The sequence below is a fragment of the Armigeres subalbatus genome, chromosome 1, assembly GCF_024139115.2.
Source record: "Armigeres subalbatus isolate Guangzhou_Male chromosome 1, GZ_Asu_2, whole genome shotgun sequence".
Classification (NCBI taxonomy): Eukaryota; Metazoa; Arthropoda; class Insecta; order Diptera; family Culicidae; genus Armigeres; species Armigeres subalbatus.
Genome location: NC_085139.1, coordinates 151,102,618 through 151,124,028, shown reverse-complemented (window position 1 = coordinate 151,124,028; position 21,411 = coordinate 151,102,618). Strand labels below are relative to the sequence as shown.

General features: G+C 38.3%; 1 protein-coding gene across 1 annotated transcript; it reads left to right on the top strand.

The window, feature by feature from the left end:
- On the top strand, positions 1-20,955 carry LOC134205269 (regucalcin-like). Its single transcript, XM_062680366.1, has 6 exons — positions 1-76; positions 17,185-17,266; positions 17,345-17,452; positions 17,522-17,947; positions 18,050-18,188; positions 20,690-20,955. Exons 2-6 carry the CDS (start codon positions 17,212-17,214, stop codon positions 20,892-20,894), a joined length of 933 nt encoding a protein of 310 aa, XP_062536350.1. The 5' UTR covers positions 1-76; positions 17,185-17,211; the 3' UTR covers positions 20,895-20,955.
- Positions 20,956-21,411: the final 456 nt, after the last annotated feature.

Genomic DNA, 21,411 nt, shown 5'->3' with positions numbered 1-21,411 from the left:
AACCAAGTGTACGCTCTATTCCATTGTAAACGGCCATTCGGCGAGTATCATATCCCGGAAGTTATTCGAATTCAAGGTGCGTTAATATCGATTTATTTTTTAATATCATTAACATGTGTGGTTTGAAAATGTTTTACGGAAAATATTAACCGTTTCAGAACGCGATAGCTAACATAATGATACTCCTAATTTCTATTTTGTTAAACCCTGAAATGTTAAACCAAAAGGGGAGTGAGAAGTGAATGTAGCGAAAAACAAATGTGAACAAAACTACTGAAAGGATCGCCTCACCGTTCAGAATAACAGAATAGGTGTACTGGCGCAACTGTTAAGTGACTGATTTTGATAGGTGTTCTTACGTCAATAGTTTAATAGTGATTAATTTCCGAATACAGTGTGTAGTAGTACTAATGTGAAGCGTTGGGAAACGGTTTTCCATAACAATTACATTGTATTCATAGTAAATTACATATAAACCCCGCGTACTCGCTCAAATTACGTTCAAATTAGCTAAAAATTGTGTATGATTTTTAGAATGACAAATGCAATCCTTTAAGCATCGGCAGTGTTGTCCTACACCCAGGGCAAAAAATTCTGCTCTTTGATTTTATTCCATCTAAACGATTTCATAGTCTCAACTAAGTAAGTTAAATCGTTAAGAGCAGAATTTTTTGCCTTGAGTGTAGGACAACACTGAGCATCGGGAAGCAAAAAAGTCAAAATTTGAATCACTCTACTGTAGAACTGAACTTATATTGTAAACTTGTTTAAGAGGTGGGCTAAATGTCTTTATTTAGAACAACTTGTGCTTTCCTGGTACAATATAGTGTAAGGCTACAATTGTACCCTTTATTGAGACTCATACGTGTTGTGAACCAAATAAGAATTACTGTCACTGGTTGTGTGAAGAATTTTGCTTCGACTTCGCGAATTTAAAACCTTATTTACCTTATAGTGTAAGGCTACAATTGTACCCTTTATTGAGACTCATACGTGTCGTGAACCAAATAAGAATTACTGTCACTGGTTGTGTGAAGAATTTTGCTTCGACTTCGCGAATTTAAAACCTTATTTACCGTGTCGTAGTCCGACATACTGGTTACCATCCCGGCCCACCGAAGTTATCGATTTTCGCGATATGTTCGATAAATGGTCCTCCCAACTGCAGATGCATCTCGTGGTTTATTTGTCACTTCCATGTACCGTCTTTTATCTGCACCCTACCATAGATGGCACGCAACACATTTCTTTCAAAGGGACGATGCCCACGTAGCGGTTTTTCAACGCCACGTGCACGCAGCGTTAAAATAACGCTGGTGTGCATCGGCGTGGTGACGCTGCGTTACCGCGGTGCACACCTGCGTCTTTTTGACGCCACGTGCACTCTGCGTTGAAATGACGCTACGTGGGCATCGAGCCAAAAACTCTAAGTGCGCGTTGGTCCTTCACAAGCATTTTCCATAGAAAACTACCGGTCTAATGACCCGAGCAAAGTCTGATATCATAAATAGAGTAAATTGAAAACACATCTTGATGCCGACATTAAATTTAAATCATGATTTGTTTACAAATTACAATTTTCGTTATTGACTACATCTTTTTATTTCATTTTGCTGTACCGTGCAAGCACCCAACTTTGCGCATTTTTTTTTTAATAATAATTTAATTTTTGTAATAGAATGCGTTTAAATCGAATTTCGAAATATAATTATTACTTGTCAGCACAATATACATGTTATCATAACAGTGCATGCATTTTTTCGCTGTTAAATGACATATTTTTCATTTTAGTAGTCGAAACTTGTACTGAAAACAGTGAAAATGACCAAAATGGCGTGTTCTTAGCATAAATAACAAGTGACGGTTTACCCGAAAACTGTATTTTTTGTAAATTTTTACAATCGCTGACAACTGATTACACATGGACCCAATAATTATAATATTGTAGATGCCATCTCATGAGAATTTAGTTAGTTATTTACATTTTTCTTTAAAATATATGATGCGCAATGTTAGGAACAATTTTTCAATACAGTGTACCTAATTTTGCGCACAACTCGTATTTCTTCGATATTTTCAACATTTATTATATACCTCGTCGGAATAGGGTTTACGCAAAAAAGTACTTTTGTTAGCTGTGGCCAATGTACATAAATGAGGCTGTACATACACCAACAGACGTGAAAACATACTAAGTATGTCTAATCATAAGAAAATAATGCCGGGCATCCTCATATTTGTAGTGGCAAGATCCTTTCGGTGAAACAGAAAGACCCCGCTGGTAGGGTTCTCACTTCTGATTGAGTGCCAAATGAGATTGATATACCTGTACTGAGGACTAGTATAATAAATATGAGTTAGTTCGCTAGAGACTACAAGCCAGACAAGACGTGTTCTTTATTATATCTATTTATTGGAAATCCCATTTGTATCTTTCACCTTACATAACAGTGGCGACGAGGTAGAATTCTTTTTTTTCAACTCCCGTGCATTTCACGACCGTCGGCAAGAAAAGTGCTTTTGGCGTGAATTTTTCGGCGTAAGTTAAAAAAAAGTGAAACTGCGTGCAAATAGTTTAGTGCATAAAAAAAAATTGCCTTGCGATGTGCTTGTATAGTGAACTCTTCGAATTTTTTTTTTTGGATAGTGTTGCGTTGATAAAAAAAAGCGCTTTTTTTGGAATAAACCTTGCACAATCCATTTTAAGCTCTACGGAAAAGTTATACTTTTCTTTTTTTTTATTAGTCTAAATATTTCAATTGTTAATTGAAACAACCGGCTTTTGTTCCATTTCATTATTTTCATTTACAGCATTGTAAAAATTTCTAAGACCATTTTCTTTTCTTCCGCAGTACAATAAAAAAGCGTCATTATATCACCTCCTTGTTCCGATCAACTGTGGCATTTCGGAGCGCCGCGACGAGAGCAATCATTATTGTTTACGCTTTGTGAGTTTGAGCTATAGAAAATACATCATCGCTTAGTTGCATTCTGAGTTACTCAGGCTCAGCTGCATTTTAGACGTTTGATAGGAGTGCATCGGTGATACGTCCGCTGAAGTGCATTTTGTTGTGGTTGCTGCTGCTGGTGTTTTAGCTTTGGAGCTGTTGGTTCGTGATACTTGGCTGAATCGTGCGTTGGGACAAAGGAGTATCGTTGCAATTGGTGTGTGGAAAGCTGTTGTTGTGCCGCTGCCGTGTCGAGTGCATATCGATTTTGGACGGATATTTGGGCTTTGAGTGCCGGCTCTGCTTGACTCGCTTTTGCTTTGCGGCTTGGCTGCCGGTGTTTTTGTGGCGCACCTTAGCGTTGTTCATTGCCGGGAGAACAGGTATGTGATTTTGTTGTTTTTATTAATCCTTTGGCTTCCTAACTGCTGTGCATTTTTTGACTGACGAAGACGTTTTGGGTAATTGACTCGTGTTTTTATTGCTATTGTGTTTCTTTTTGCTTTTTTGACCGATAGGATGTCATTAACCACAACGACTGAGCCGTATGTGCCCGGCACTATCCCGTTTTCGCAGTATTTAGAGCAGCTTGAGTTTTTATTTGAGCATAATAATTATTCCGCTGATAAATATAAGATATCCTTTTTGGCCATCTGTGGCACCGAGGTTTTCAATCAAGTAAAACTTTTATTTCCTGGTCAGAACGTTAAGGATTTGACCTACAAACAAATTACCGATGAGTTGAAAAAGCGGTACGATAAGAAAGATTCGGATGTGATACACACTTATAAATTTTGGACCCGCAGACAGGGCCAGTACGAAAAATCTGAGGATTTTGTGCTCGCAGTGAAACAGTTAGCTGAACTGTGCGATTTTGGGAATTTTAAGGATCGTGCTATCCGTGATGCGCTTGTAATCGGGACATATGATAGGCAGGTACAGCGTAGGTTATTCGACGAAGAAGACTTGACGGCTTCTAAGGCAGAAAAGTTGATTGTAACTCAAGAGTTATCATCCGATAGAACTCGTTTTGTGAGCCGTGGCGAGGAAAATAGGGCTAGTGTTGTAGCCAGGCTGGGTAGGCGTAGTCCGCCTAGGCAAACGTTTCGTGGTAGGAGCAGGAGTTTAGATCGAGATAGGACCTACTATATGAGAGAGAAGCGGGGGTAAGAGAGACGACAAGATCGATCCTGATAGGGTTTTACGTGTTCTTATTGTCATAAGACTGGGCATACAAAAAAGTTTTGCTTTAGATTGAAAAAAAAAGTCCATGGAAAAGCCCTAGGAAAAGCAAACCATTTGTAAAGTTTATTGGTTCCCCTAAACCCTCATCTCATTCTTCGGGTCTTTTAAGCGGTTAAAACAGGATTTGGCTTCTGACTCCGAAGACGAAGAATCACCTTGTATGATGATTTCCGCCAGAAGTAAGATGAATGAGCCATGCCATGTGGAAGTAATGGTTGAGAAAAGACGTTTGACAATGGAAGTCGATTGTGGATCCGCCGAGAGCGTAATTTCCGAGACTTTTTTTGAGAAATTTTAATAAATGCTTCATTGAAGATTGTCGTAAGAAATTATATGTGATTGATGGTAATAGGCTTAGCATTTTGGGAAAAGTGAGAGTTTCGGTTGAGCATAACGGAAATACGGAGCAACTTTATTTGATCGTGCTTCGAGGAGACAAGGATTTCGTGCCGTTGATGGGTCGTTGCTGGCTGGATATTTTCTACAATGGATGGCGGAACACCTTTTCTAGACCGATGACAACTGACGGGCATATAAATGCCATGATGGATGACGACGCGAAGGAAGAAGCGGTTGTAGAAATTAAGAGTAAGTTTCCAACGCTTTTTGATAAGAACTTGTTGAATCCGATTGTAGGTTTTGAAGGCGATTTACTTCTTAAAGATGATGCACCTGTGTTTAAGAAGGCCTACGAAGTTCCTCTGAGATTAAGGGATAAAGTGGTAGAACATCTCGATTCTCTAGAGAGGGATGGTATCATTACTCCAATTGAGGCCAGTGAATGGGCGTCTCCGGTAGTGGTAGTAATCAAGAAAGATCAGAGTATTAGACTAGTCATAGACTGTAAAGTCTCAATCAATAAAAGGATTATTCCTAACAAATACCCTCTACCTTTACCACAGGACATGTTTGCTGCTCTCTCTGGCTCCAAAATCTTTTGTTCATTGGACCTTGCTGGGGCTTACTCTCAGCTTTTACTTTCAAAGCGATCAAAAAAGTTTATGGTCATCAATACTATCAAAGGCCTCTACGTTTATAACAGGCTCCGTCAGGGCGCTTCCTCCAGTGCCGCCATTTTTCAAAAGGTAATGGACCAGGTACTAAAAGGGCTGGATAACGTATTCTGTTACTTGGACGACGTTCTAATTGCCGGGAAGGACTTGGATGACTGCAAGAGGAAGTTGTTTTTGGTCCTGGAAATATTGGCTAGGGTCAATATAAAGATTAACTTTAATAAATGTAAATTTTTGTGGAGAGGTTGCCATATTTGGGTCATGTTTTGACTGAAGCTGGTCTCCTCCATGTCCGGACAAAGTTGAGACCATTCATAAAGCTAGAGCTCCGCGAAATGTCACAGAGCTCAAAGCTTTTTAGGTTTGGTGACGTATTATTCAAAATTTATCCCAAATTTGTCCTCCCGGATTAGAGTTCTTTATGGGCTTTTGAAAAAGAATGTTCGTTTTGATTGGAATGCTGAATGTGATCTGGTTTTCAACCAGTGCAAGCAGTTTTATTAAAACCCAATGTATTAGAATATTTTGATCCAGAAAAACCTGTTATTATTGTATCTGATGCGTGTAATTATGGCCTTGGTGGTGTAATCGCCCATGTGGTGAATGGGAAGAAAGACCTATTTCTTTTACGTCATTTTCGCTTAATGATGCCCAGAAAAAGTACCTATTCTACACCTGGAAGCATTAGCGATCGTTAGTACGGTTAAAAATTCCACAAATACCTATACGGTAAAAATTTACGATTTACACGGACCATAAGCCGCTAATAAGCATTTTTGGAAAGGAAGGAAGGAACTCTATTTCCGTTACCAGGCTGCAACGCTATGTTATCGACCTTTCAATTTACGACTACGACATCATCTACAGACCATCGTCGAGAATGGGGAACGCAGACTTTTGTTCGCGATTTCCTGTAGCACAGGAGATTCCAGCAGAGCTAGATAGAGGATTCGTCAAGAGTCTCAACTTTACTGGAGATTTTCCTTTAGATTACAAAAGGTGGCTGCTGCAACGGAAAAGGATGAATTTCTGTTTAAAATCATGGAGTATTTGCGTAGAGGTTGACCGGATCGTTTGCACAAGAGGTTTTTGGATGTGTATTCGCATTATCAAGATTTAGAGGAGGTCGAAGGCTGTATTCTTTTCAGGATAGAGTCGTAATTCCGGATTCTATGAAAACCGAAGTGTTGAAGCTGTTACACAGGAATCATTCCGGAATGCACAAAATAAAGCAGTTGGCCAGGCGCACCGTGTACTGGTTTGGGATGAACGGAGATATTGAACATTTCGTCAGATCGTGTCGGGTGTGCCAAGAGACCACCTATGTTTCCAAACGCCCACCATACTCTTCTTGGATTCCCACGAAAAAACCCTTCAGTAGGCTTCACGCCGATTTTTTCTACTTCAAGAAAAAGATTTTCTGGTAGTAATGGACAGCTATACAAAGTGGGTAGAACTTGAACACATGAAGTACGGCACAGATAGTAAAAAAGTCATCAAGGTTTTCCTGAGTATTTTTTCGAGGTATGGTTTACCTGATGTGCTTGTCACTGACGGAGGTCCACCGTTCAATTCCGAGCATTTTATTAACTTTTTCCAGAAACAAGGCGTGATTGTAATGAAGAGTCCTGCATATCATCCGGAAAGCAACGGTCAAGCCGAAAGAGCAGTTCGCCTGGTGAAAGGAGTGTTAAAAAAATTCCTACTTGATCCCGCTATCAGAACTTTGGACACGGACGAGCAAATAGCGTATTTTCTCATGAATTACAGAAATATTTAGCTTGGGTTCAGACAATACTTTTCCCTCAGGCGGCTTCTTTCGTACAGACCTAAGACGACATTGGACTTGATTAACCCGAAACACAGTTTTAAATATAATTTGACAAAACCAGACATAGGTGACCAGCCTGCATGTTCCACTAATATAAAAAAAAATAATGACCGATTCACTAACCTGCGTAATGGAGATTTACTGTTTTATAAGAACACAAACAAGACTGACATTATACAATGGTTATCAGCTAAATTTATAACGCACCTTTCTCCTAACGTTTTACAGATTTCGTTAGGCGGTCGAGTGATTTCGGCGCATAAGCGCCAACTTAAGATTGCTGAAGACTCTCGCCGCCGCGTTTCTCGTCGTTTTGTGTTGAGGGGAGAGAGTCCGACACAGCCTTTGGATGAGCCAAAAACCAGTATTGAACCACAGCCAAGCAACAGCAACCGCAAGAGACCTATTGAAGATGTATCTGAGGATTCTGATTCAGATTTTTACGGCTTCGCTGCCGACTCCTTTTTATTCGAGGAGAATGTACCGTGGGACATCCCTCAATCGGAAAACGTCGAATCGAGCTCTGAGCTTCAGGTGCGAGAAGGGTCCGTTCCACAAAGGAATGATCGAATAGCCCAGGAAGGAGTGCAGCATAGACGTAGCCAGAGGAATCCAAAGAAAAGGAGAAGACACGATTTCGTATATTATTAAATTAAGACAGTATGAATTGTTTTTAAATGAATTTTATTTGTTCGTGTATGAACTTTCGAATTATTGTAAACTGCTCTGAATATTTTAGTTTTGTATCCATAACAATTTCGTGAACTTTAGTAGTTTATTATATTTTTGTTTTTGATGATAGTTTGATCTAAACGGGGAAGAAGTTGTAGTGGCAAGATCCTTTCGGTGAAACAGAAAGACCCCGCTGGTAGGGTTCTCACTTCTGATTGAGTGCCAAATGAGATTGATATACCTGTACTGAGGACTAGTATAATAAATATGAGTTAGTTCGCTAGAGACTACAAGCCAGACAAGACGTGTTCTTTATTATATCTATTTATTGGAAATCCCATTTGTATCTTTCACCTTACATAACAATATTCTCAAATATGCCTGCAAATGGAATGAACATAAATTGTAATAGTAGTTTTAGCTGAAAAAATAAAATTTGGACGAAAAATTGTATGATAGACGCTTGCTTCGTGTTAGAAATTTTCCAAGTTATGTGCGCAAAGTTAGGCATATAATAAGGGGTCTGCTTTGAAGTTCAATTTACTATTTATTTTAAATTTTTGTACCAAATTTAGTTCTCAAACAATAATATAATAATAATACTACAGCATGGAAACTATTTCAGGCAGATAGCTACTTTCTGTAAGTTGTACAAGTTGATTCAATTTTGCATTTCCTTAACTGCGCAAAGTATGGTGCGTGCACGGTAGCTTTATAAATTGTATGATATGACATCAAACTGATTACTTATTTAGTTAAAGAAAACCAACATCCAAAGCTCTCATCAACAGCAAAAATAGTTTTCAATTTGATGTCACAGTAAGACTTTTTGTTGTATTAACCGTTAAAGCGACCAACAGGACAACAATCTAAGTAATCAAAATCAGCGATTTTCTCAACATCAAAACAAGTGATCGATTTGGTCTCAAGCTTTGCTCGGGTCACAACAACAAAACTAGTTATCGACTTGCTCTCAAGCTATGCTCGGGAACCGTTTTGTCAATTCGGGACCGATTTGGGATTTGAGCGTAACTTATTTTGTAAACAAACATTGTTCTGTTCATTCCGTAGAATGCAAGCGCTTTTCTCCTAAACTAATTCCCTTACCTGCTAGAGGAAAGCCTATTTTGTCGATAGTTTTCTCAGGAAATGCTTATTTTAACAGGAAATCGCTTCCAATGTTTGCTTATAAAATAAGTTACGCCCAAATCGCAAATCAGTACTGAATTGTCAGTTTCGTACGACGGCGAACTCTGTTCGACTGGAGCGTCTCACGGAGTCCAAAGTACGAACGATCGCGACCTGCCATAATCGTTTTCGGTAATGAGCCCAAATACACGAATTCTTCAACCACCTCGATTTTGTCACCATCGGTACAAACTACAAAGTCATAGTGGGTGGCGAACATTGTTTTTTCTTGGGCATCATCCTATCATGTACTTCGTCTTCGACGTTTTGATTACTAGTTCGATCCGCTTAGCTTTCCTCTTCAGTCAGTATATGCTTCCTCCATCTTCTCAAAGCTACAAAGCTACATAACATCCCATTATATAGATAGCTTGAATGTTTTTTCTCGTTTTATTTTTATTTATACCACTCCTTGGGGTCTCAAGGATTAAATCAAATCTTAAAAAGCAGTATTTAGGGTAAATGATGTATTTTGGACATCTGAATATATTTTGGACATTTGGTTATATTTTACGTGTTTTTCGACTTAGCTTTCTTTAAATATGTAGGAATCATATGTCTTTTTGGCCTCTTTCATAATCACATTTATAACCACATTTATGTAACAAAATAAACAAAATATAGCCAAAAGTCCAAAATATATTCAGATGTCCAAAATACCATCGTTACCCTATTGAAAATTAAAAAAATAGGCAAATACCAGCAAAATTCCTAAAATACTTTATCAAACAAACAAGCAGAAAGAAATGCCTTCGGAATAGGGGTGTGCTGATATCGATAAATCCGATATTATAGATATTTATCGGGTCCAGTTTATCGATACGATATCCGATATTGTCGATAAATTGTAGCCGATATCGTTTGTTCTAGAATTACTTCTTTTACATATTCTAATGAATTTCAAATAATGTTTTGTTTAACAGCATTTGAAGTGATTTGAACTTCCAACAGGATAACCACATATGAAACGAAAATTAAGACTGCTGTTCTAATTATTCTTCTCTTATATTCAGCCTATTGAGAAATTGAATGAAATGGCAATAAGCTTGTTTCTTAGGCTTTGGTCCGATTCTCGAATTAAAATCAAATTAAACTTAAAAGTGACAGTTCGGAAAACCCCCACTCATAGGAATGGCTGGTGCTACAAAAGATATTTTAGTTACCAGATAAAGATTGTCGCTTCGGTTCCCTTTGTTCTGCTGTCCGAAACATATGTGGTACCCAACTGTCAAATCATATGTATTTTTCCTTCATTGACATTTAGATCCCCTATCCTCGCCAGCAAAAGATGTTCCGGACAGCGACGACAGCGACAATGTTTATCTTGTAACTCAAATATCTTTTGGTGCTACTAATATTCAATATCTGTCAAAAGTAATCTTGCTCTGCGAGCAGGGTTATTCGATATTTTAATACCAAATTTTCAAAACGACTTATCTGCTTTTGTAAACAAAGATTCAAACGTTGATTTGTCGAATCTAATAGCACTCCCACGCAAACCAAAACCATCAACAGGTAGCCGAGACCTTCACCTATGTGGTACCGGTACTGGTTTGCGTGGGAGTGCTATCAAATTCGACAAATTGACGTTTGAATCTTTGTTTACGAAAGCAGAAAAGTTGTTTTGAAAATTTGGTATTGATTTATTGAAATGTTAAAAGTTTAATTTCAGTTTAATTATCCAAATGAGACAGACCCTTAATATTAATATATTTGTTTACCGGTACTGCTGATGCTTACAAATATAACAACAAAAATGTTTATTACATGTTATTCGATATGAAATACTAACTAAGTTTAACTAAGTTTCATGATTTCAAGACATTTTGCTTCATTATCGGATATCGGATCCGATATCGATAATCCAAATCGGATATCGATATTAGTAACTCGTGATATCGTTATTATCGATAAACAAGACCTTGGCACACCCCTACTTAAGATTCGTCACATCCATACCATAACGCAGCATTTGGCTATCGTATTCTCGAACAGATTTCTTCGATATTTTTTCAGATATCCAGATTTCTGCGACCGGTAATGACACCAGCTTGCCTGCTGGTTAGTCTTTGATTTGATATTTGTGGAGGTCAACTGCACTCTCCGCTCCGGGCATTCTGACCAATGTGGAATATAAGAAGGTGCTGATTTAGTGAATTCAAGCCTGCTTATGTACCACATTGATCTTATGTACCACATTGATTGGTGACAATGTCATACGAAACGTGGTTTCGTGTAACATGCTCGCAAGACAAAATCGTAGAGAAGTTGAGCGATGGATTTTTCAGAAAAAAAGTTCAAGCTGTTCCGTCTGTTTGACTGTGTTTAAATGTAACATCTCGCTATTCTTGTACCTCCTCGAACAATTATTCGTTTTCGAGATCGAATCGAAAGTTGTAATGCCAACCATGCACGATTCGATAGAATTTTGTTCGAACCGAGATGCGCAATTCCACTCTGGTGATCTAAGCGAACCGACACTTTCTCATCGGCCGCAAAAGGAACTATAACATAATGGGAAGAACCCAAGCAAAAAAGCAAATAGAGTTGTAAAACACGTAACGAATAAGTGTAGGGTAGCCAGTTTGTTGAATTAAAACGAAACCCCGTTCGCTTGATACCAATCACTGTAACATCTAGCCAACCCGGATAGAAGAAAACAGCACAAGAATAACAGTTTTTACCATTATTACGATCCCCTTTTTCTATACCTCCTTCCTTCCTAAATGAATGAACCTCATTTGTAGCACTCTAATCTTCTTAGTAACAGGCTTAGTAACAGTTTTCCCTTGCAATGGTTGGCCTTTCATCATTTCCCGTACTTCAGCTATCTGTTTTTCGTACTTCCGCATAGACGAACGGGTGTGTTAAATTATATTACTGAAACTTGTGCTAAGAATGTCATAATTAGTGATATGATATTATACATTCCGATTTCTATGTCCTGACAACAATTTTGGTGTTTACCGCTTTTTAACGTCAGATTGACTTTCTCCAAGTCTTTCTTAAAACCGGTACCACTCTACTCAACTCCTACTTGCTGCTTGCAATAATATGATAATGTCGTGAGAGTACACCAAAATTATTGGGAAACGGACTTTGTGCTCATGATTGAGAACAAAAAAAAACTCTCAATCCCTGCTTCCCTATTTCACAGTGCCACCTCCCAGACAAATAGATATGGGGAGAGGGGAAGGCCCTTGGGCTTATTCTACGAGTCGAATTTAGTAATTCTCACGTGAGGTGACCATGTTATTCAAATGGGGCTATACGACTCTTCTCACGTCATTCGAGTAATCTCACGTCACTCCACTCGTAGAATAAGCCCACCTGTTTTATTCCCATCCGACGACTCTCGTCCATTGACTTTTGCTCGTTCCACAACGTTTGGTAGTACTCCTCCCTAACGCATTCAACAATTCTCCTGATCAGCCCCGCTGGAGCATTCTTTCATTCCAATATGTTAGGAAGGGTCTTCAGTGAGATTTTGTCGAATGCTTTACTAATGTTGATGGACATCAACACTACATCACTACATCATCACTAGCGTTCCATTTTTTCGCTTAGCCACAAAGAGATGATCCATTACCGACCTGCCGTAAAAAAATGATCACCGATGGGCGTTGTGCTTTGGATTAGGGCTTGTAGTACCCACGAGCCATACATCTTGTATCCTATGCTTTAATCAGCTCTGTGCTCTGTGTTGTCCAATCCAGGTGTTTTTCCGTTATTGCTCTCTCTCATGATAGCGTTCAGTTCGTCCACGTCTGGCATATTGCAGGCCTCACTTACAATTTGTTCAATTCGCTTTGCAAGAAGGCAAACCTTCTTCTCTAATTCTCCATGTTGGACTTACGCATTCATGTACATGGGTTCATTGGTGACAGAGAAATTCGGAGACGTAACTACAACTACAAAGAAACTACAAATGTCCACGTACTTTGAAGAGCAATTGTGGAATACTGCTTACATTTTTTGCACTGAAAGTGTCCCAGGGTGTTATTTTTTACCAAAAACTATCGATCTGCATCGAAGAAATCGAAAGATTCGGTGCAAATTTGTTCAAAAACAGTATTTTGTTGTTTTCTCGAAATAGTGTAAAATTGACATATGCTGTTTCTCAAACAAATGATCCAGTTGTCCTCTAACGGGCAGAACGGAGGCGAACGAAACAGGAGGTGAATCAGCTGTCGGGAGAACCACACTGCGAAACGGACGACTGCGACGGGCTGAGCACGTAACCAGACTGTCGGATAGTAATTCTGTGAAAATGTTTGTCGCCCCTCAGATTGTTTTTATCCTTAAAAACGATGGAGAGGTTGGGGGTGGGGGATTTTGACCAGCAAAACAAAATCCGGAATATTTTGAGGATTTACAAAATACTCTGTAACAAATCCAACCCCCCTCTTTCCCTTGATCATTTAAGGACATGACACATTACGATGAAATTACTGTTCCGACTGCAACTTCCAGCAATGATATGTGGCGCTGAGAATGATGTTGAAGCGTAACTCAAGTACAGCCAGGCTTTTTAACACGGTTTGGTTTTTGTGGTTGAAGTCATTAAAACAATGAGTAAACCCCACGAAAAAATTCACAAAAAATTAAGAAAATTTAGGTGGTATTTAAAAAGCTGTTTTCAGGTTAACCGAGAAATATGAATTCAGCCGCGTAAAAAAACCAGGGTGCAAGCAAATTCCCTTCGTCCTCTTTCCCTTCTGATCATAGCTTGGCCAGGAATACATTTGGCTTCTGTAGCGGTGTAATCCACCTTTCAGATTCATAAAGATCAGTAACAGGGACAGTTACCTCGAATGAATATGATGAGAGTCGAGAGAGTAGAGAGTGAGCTAGAAGTCATAACATGTAACGAAATAGGACTGAATACACGAGATCAGAAGTTCTTAGACTGTGAACACGAACGCATGTTTTATTCTTATTTTAGCCGAAAGTACCAACCTTTTCAGTGGCGACGAGGACAAAAAAAAGTGAAAAATCTTAGTTAACTTTATCGCGCGTGAAAAGTGAAGTGGGTGTTTGGAAGGAATATTCCGTATTCGCGTGGAAAGTTCTTTCGCGTAAGTTGTTTTTATCGTGAATCCCACCACATGTCAGCGTAAGGAACATTACATCGTAAGGCTGTTTGCAGTTTGAAATTTTACTCCAGACTTGTTTTGCCGTTAAGGTGGTTGAATAACATAAAATTCATTTTTCCTAACGAGCCGCAAAGCAATTTATCTGTGAGCAGATTCAAAGAGCATATTTAATTCGGTTAAAATAGGAAAGCTTTTGAGAAAATATCTTTCACGAAAACGCCATTTTGGATCTAACAATAGGATTCCCTTTCATTATTTGGCCGTTTTTATTTCTGGTGTGTTTCTCACCATTTTGTATTTTACTTTTGTTTATAGTGAGCACCTATAGAGCGTCAACGCCATTTCTACCGCAAATCTGAGTGTCATCCTTTGGATACTTTACCTTACAAAAGTATACCGAGTACACCGTGAGAGTCACACATTGAACGGTTTTCCAGTGAGTACCAGTGAGTACGATTGTAATAGCACCGGTGGTGTTCCGTTTCCACGGTTCCTATCTTACCTAAAAGTGTGACGGTGGGAAGACAGGTGCGGTGCATTGTATGCACGCAAGTGCATCCGCAAGTGCTATCGAAGGTTTGTTCTGTGAGGTCGTATACGCATTTGCAACCAAAAAAAGGGGTGTTGCTGCTGCTGCTGTTTGTTTGCTGTTGTTGCTGTGGACCTGCTTCCGTGTTGTTGCTGCTGTATTTATCTTTTGCTTCGTGGGACCCTTGTTGCAAATATATCGACGTCGACTCATTCTGAGTAGGGTGGTTATACATATAATTGACATCGTTGTCATCAGGTATGTGGTTTTATTTCTTATATTGAATGCAATTTTACCTCAATACCCCAACGTAGTTCTATGCAACGCAAGTATTTTGTTATTTATAGTATTTTTTAGTGCCTCGCCTAATAAAAACAAAGACAAGATGTCTATTAATCCTACATCTGAGCCTTTTATCCCCGGTACTATTCCCTTTTCCCAATATCAAGAGCAATTAGAGTGGATGTTTGAGCATAATAACTATACGGAAGATAGATATAAAACCTCGTTTTTGGCTGTTTGCGGTACCGAGGTGTTTTCTCAGTTAAAGCTTCTGTTTCCAGGACAAAGTTTGAGAGAATTAACATATAAACAAATCACGGATAAATTGAAGCAACGCTATGATAAAAGGACTCAGATGTTATCCATAGTTACCGATTTTGGACACGTCGGCAGGGGCAATATGGAGAAGGCAGTAGATTTTGTTTTAGACGTTAAGCATTTAGCAGAACAGTGTGAGTTTGGCGATTTTAAAAGCAGAGCAATAAGAGATGTGCTAGTTATCGGCTTGAATGATCGAGGTTTACAAAAGAGACTTTTTGATGAGGATGATTTAACTGCGGCCAAAGCCGAAAAAATAATTGTTAATCAGGAGCTTGCTTCTGATAGAACACTGATTTTAAGTACCGATGATGATAAAAAAACCTGGTATAGTAGCTCGTTTAGGTCGTAAAGATGATAAACCTTATCGCCAATCTAGATTCAGGAGCAGAAGTAGAAGTGACAGCAGAAGTTGGCCCAGTGATAGTCGCAGAAATGACAGATATAACAATAAGAACCATTATTCCGAAAAACAATTTTTGTGCTCTTATTGTAAGAAAAAAGGGCATGTTAGAAAATATTGTTACCGACTAAGAAACAAAAGCCCTCGCAAATCTCAGACAAGTGTAAAGTTTTTAGATTCTCCCAAACCGTCAAGTTCGGGAACTGATGGATTATTCAAGCGTTTAAAGGAAGATATGGAGTCAGATTCTGACGATGAACTGCCGTGTATGATGATTGCATCTGTGAATAAAATCAGTGAACCTTGTTATGTAGAAACAATAATTGAAAAGAAGAGAATAACTATGGAAATTGATAGTGGATCCGCTGAAAGCGTTATCTCCGAGAATATGTACATGCGGTGCTTTAAAAATCTGCCTCTAGAATCATGCAATAAGCGTTTAGTAGTTATTGATGGAAAAAAGCTGAAGATATTGGGAAAAGTTGAAGTCTCTGTGCAGTTAGCAGGCACCCGTAGGAAACTATTTTTGGTGATTTTGCGCTGTGAGAATGATTTTGTACCGTTAATGGGACGTACCTGGCTCGATGTTGTTTACGAAGGTTGGAGGAATGTTTTTGGGAAATCGATTGCGGCTATGGAAAGGATCAATGCGATAAATGACGAAGAAAAAATTTTTGAAATAAAGCGTGTCGCTAGGGGGAAGAGTGATTTCAGCCCATAAACGTCAACTAAAAGTAGTTCCTGCCTCTCGCCGGAAGGCCTCAAGGACTTTTGCTTTCCAAGGAGAGAGTGCTTCATTACAAGCTGGGAATGCTACAGCAGAACAGTTGTCAACGGAAAATTGTGTCGAAATGCCAGCGGTTGCAAGCACCAGTAAACGTAGAAGAGAGGAGGATGAGGATGACGATTCGAATTCGAGCACCGATTTTTATGGCTTTGCTGCCGATTCATTTATCTTCTCTGGTGAGGATTTCGAATATGTCAGTCGGAATCGAACTGCGCAACCGGCTGAAGAGTTTCGGCGTTCGAAAAGAAGATGTGTGAAGAAAAAGAAAGAAGATTATGTATACTATTGAAATTAACTGTTATCGAATTCTCAGTTTTAGACGTAAGTTGTTTTGTTTTGAATTTGATCTGTCGAATATATATTTATTGGTCTCTCAACTAAACGGTGAAGAAGTTGTAGCGGTGTAATCCACCTTTCAGATTCATAAAGATCAGTAACAGGGACAGTTACCTCGAATGAATATGATGAGAGTCGAGAGAGTAGAGAGTGAGCTAGAAGTCATAACATGTAACGAAATAGGACTGAATACACGAGATCAGAAGTTCTTAGACTGTGAACACGAACGCATGTTTTATTCTTATTTTAGCCGAAAGTACCAACCTTTTCAGCTTCATGTTTAGAATTCATGTCGCATGATGGCCAGAGAGAAAACATTCTAAAATAGATTTAACTTGCTGTATGTAGTGGATCGAAGGAAGAGTGAGTCGAATGCTTTCTCTGTATCCCCCCCCCCCAATGACCCGAGAGCTAGATATACGCAAAACTTATGCGAAGTAACTTTAATTCCAAGGAGCGTGGGGTTGAAGCCTCCCGAATCCCCTGGAATTACGCCACTGAAATAACTGATAATAACATAACAATTCACATTTCAGACCAGCAAGAGCTCGAACATTGTCGAAATGACTTCGTTTAAAGTAGAGCAGTTACCGTCGCCCTTAAATGTGTTGGGAGAAGGTTTGTACTTGTACTTTATTACAGTACTTGATGTTGAACTTTTATTCATCAATATACACTTCAATCAATTATTTTCAGGACCACATTGGAGCATTGAACACCAATGCTTATATTATAATGACATTTACGGTGGAACCATTCATCGATATGATTACGCTCAAAACAAAACATACACCGCTACAATTGGTAAATCGTTAATCTAGTTTAATTCTCTTTATTTTTATTTATTTTTTTATTTATTTCAATTTTTTATAGATGGATTCCCAGTTATTTCATTCATTATTCCAGTGGAAGGTGACAACCAAAAGTTCATAATTGGAACTGACAAAAAAGTTACTCTTATTGAATGGGATGGAGTATCTGAGCAGGGCAAATTCATTAAAACGGTTGGGGAAGTGGAATTCGATTTACCGGATAATCGGTTCAATGATGCCAAAACGGATTCCAGAGGTCGTTTCTATGGCGGAACGATGAGACTTGAGGCAAAGGGTGACATTTTTGAGGCTCGGCTAGGAACTTTCTACCGATATGATGCATTGAAACAAAAGTTTGTTGGGTTGAAAAAGAACATAGGCGTTTCTAATGGTTTGTGCTGGAACGAGGCCGGTAATTTGTTCTACTATATTGATTCGTGTGACTTGGATGTCAAGGAATATCACGTGGACGAAAACGGAGATCTTTGTAAGTAAAACAAATTTGACATAAAAATGAACGACATCAATGAAATATATTCTAATGCGCTCTACAATAATTAACTACAAACTGTTTTATCACATATTCAAGCCAATGAAAGGAAAGTGATTGATTTCACTGTAAACGGTGCTCGTCCCTCCTTCGTACCTGATGGAATGACCATTGATACGGATGGAAACTTATATGTGGCAACCTTTGGAGGTTCAACAGTTTACAAGATAAATCCCAAGTGAGTAAAATTTCTGGCATTACATATTTAAACTTGGATAGGGAAAACGACGATTGTTGACAGTCCTAAAAATATATGTAAGAGTTTTCTAAAGCTATCCCACAGCAGAAGTGACTTGCAACACCCATTATTTTGATATTATTTATATAATCTTTTTATTATTGTTGTATATCTGATTAATATGTCTAATCCAAGGACGGAAATCTTCGTTTTACTATCAGTTGCATCGACGCTCATTGCTCTAAATTTAACATCTGAGGCTAGAGAGTGAAATCTCTCCAAAATGTCACGTGTCATTTGACATAATGTCATTTGAATGACATTTGACCTCCCACGCCCCAGATTTCATATTTACAGCAATGTCTTGTTAGACAAAGTTTTAGCCACATTTAAGCGCTATAAGTTCGTCATACTTGATAGTTGATATCTATTTACTGAAAAAAGTTCTGGGAAAATTATACAAACGAATGCAAATGACATTTTACAACACTGATGTGAGCTATTTGAGTGTAGTTCAATACCAAATTTTCAAAACGACTTATCTGCTTTTGTAAACAAAGATTCAAATGTCGATTTGACGAATCTGATAGCACTCCCACGCAAACCAACACCATAAACACGTAGATGAAGGTTTCTGCTACCTGTTGGTGGTGTTGGTTTGCGTGGGAGTGCTATCAGATTCGTCAAATCGACGTTTGAATCTTTGTTTACAACAGCAGATAAGTCGTTCTGAAAATTTGGTATTGAGTTAAAATGACTTTTTCTGACCCTGGTCTAATCCCTAATATAAGGACACATTAAAAGTTTCATATACCAGTATGCCTTTAATTTAGAATTATGGAGAGTGAAACCTGAAAAGTGTTGCAAGTCACCCCGTTTAACGGTTATTGATTAGCGCTTGAGTAACAAGTAATTAAATCTTTGCTATCAATGAACAAGAAAAACATTCTGTATCTATAAAATTTGCAATTTTTATTAAATTATTTAGATTTATTATTAATGAACGTTGCATTTCTCTCATACCTACTTTTGTGGGATGATAAAAATAAATTCAGTAAATTGCCGAATCGCGACCATTGTAAATCGCGTGGAGAATTTGTATTTGTGTATAAGAGCACAACATCATTAGTCAAACTTAGTACTTATATAGGGAAAACGCGAATATATATATATATATATATATATATATATATATATGTTCAGTATACGATATTTTTTTTATAGTAGCATTGCCAGAAGTTACTTAAATAATATTAAATTTTATTATTATTTCCTAGCTTAACATCATTGCACAACATTATTTCTTACGAGAATTCGGCCAAAAAGACAGGTACAAAATTTGCCATAATTATTTACATTTATAGTGTTCTTTTTTTTTACAAAAACATGTAGCCCGTAAAGGATCCTATAACTTTTTCTAATAGGTAATTTTCTTGACTCTTTCCATTACTGTTCTAGTCTAATTGTGCTACCGGATATTGCTTAGAAATGTTTTGTATTTAGCCAATAAATCAAACAGCAAAACATTTGAGAGATGATTTTTTTTAATTATTTTATTTTATTTATTTATTGTTTCACAAAATCCTTAATTTATCAACTTTTATATACAAAACATATGTAGCCCCTTATAATGTGGTTCCACAACAAAGAGAAAACTCCCCGATTAATCCACCTTCAGTGGGATATTGATTTTTAATTATATGATCGATATTTGAAAATTTAAAATCACTTCTTAAATACCTATACTAATAAAAAGTGAAAGTAATTAAACTTTCCATATAGTGATAGAACTTGTAACTATTTGTAGCCAATATTAAGGTTCAAACGTCAAACGTTGCATACGTTGATTTGATTTACTAATAAACATCAAATCACAATAGTGCTGTCCAATGAGAGCTTGAAGTAGCTCGAAGTTTCTCCCTGTCCTGCTCATGCCCATTTGTTGACAAAAAAGAACGAGCAGGACGGGAACAACTTCGAGCTACTTCGAGCTGCTCATTGGACAGCACTAATGTATATCATGATGCCTTTCTTCAAGGCGCATCAAACTAGGCTGTTTTCACTAAATTTGATATTTAATAATCAATAACTTGACGAATCTTGATCAGAATAAAACTCAATTTCGTGAAAGCTTATTCTTGAAAACTTTATGAAGGCCTATTCTTGCAAACTTAATCGTGTTTCGCACCATAAAAATGAGTAAGATGTTTATGCATATCCTACTCTGCCGTCATACGTATATTTGTCCCATGTTTGCTGGGATTCCCTATATACATGGGACAGTTATGCGTATAACGGCAGTAACTGTAGATGTAACATCTCGCATGAGGTGAGGCGTTGTCGTTGTGAGAATTGTCGAGACTTCCCATTTAAATTGAACGGTAGTCTCACGCGAGAGTAGTCGAAATCGACAACTCTCAAGTCACCTAAGACGTAGAATAAGCACTTTTGTTGTTAATACATGTATTTAATATTGTTTTCAAATTTTCTTCACCTTGCAGGAAAGGAAAAATCGAATTGGAAATAAAGTTTCCATGCGAACAAATAACGTCAGCAGCCTTTGGGGGACCTAACCTTGATATTCTTTTTGTGACAACCGCTGCAAAGGAATTTAAGTCGCCACAACCAGCCCCGGCAGGCGCTCTATTCAAGGTTACCGGTCTAGGAGTAAAAGGGACGCCCATGCACAACGTCAACTTAGGGTGAAAACGAGATATTAACAAATTACGGAAAATAATTACGTCAGAAATAAATATGTTAAAATGGATTCACATTTGTACTAGTCAATGCCAAAAGAACATTCACAAAGTTTTCCGGGCATCACCGGTGCTCCTGAAGACGTAACACTCCTTGTCTTCCTTGACACTAGTTTAATGGGCAGCATGCCCGTGAGTACACATGTCGCATAGCGAGATACGATGCGGTATGCGCTGATGACTCACAGGATGGACCTCCGTACCATAGTATCGCAACCGCCATGCTTGCCAACAGCCTGTGCTGGATGTAGCACATCCTAGAGCTGTTAGGCATTATCCTCGATAGTACCGCTATCGCCTTCGATACGCACTAGAAGGTGCAGTGGACATGATTTTAGAAGCTCAGTCGAGCATTACCTCCAATCGTTTTAGAAATCTACTGTAGTAGACAGTGGTGGAAATACTCGCTTCACGAGTAAGAAACGAGTGTAATTTGGTCTACCAAAAATGCCTATATTTTTCTGGGG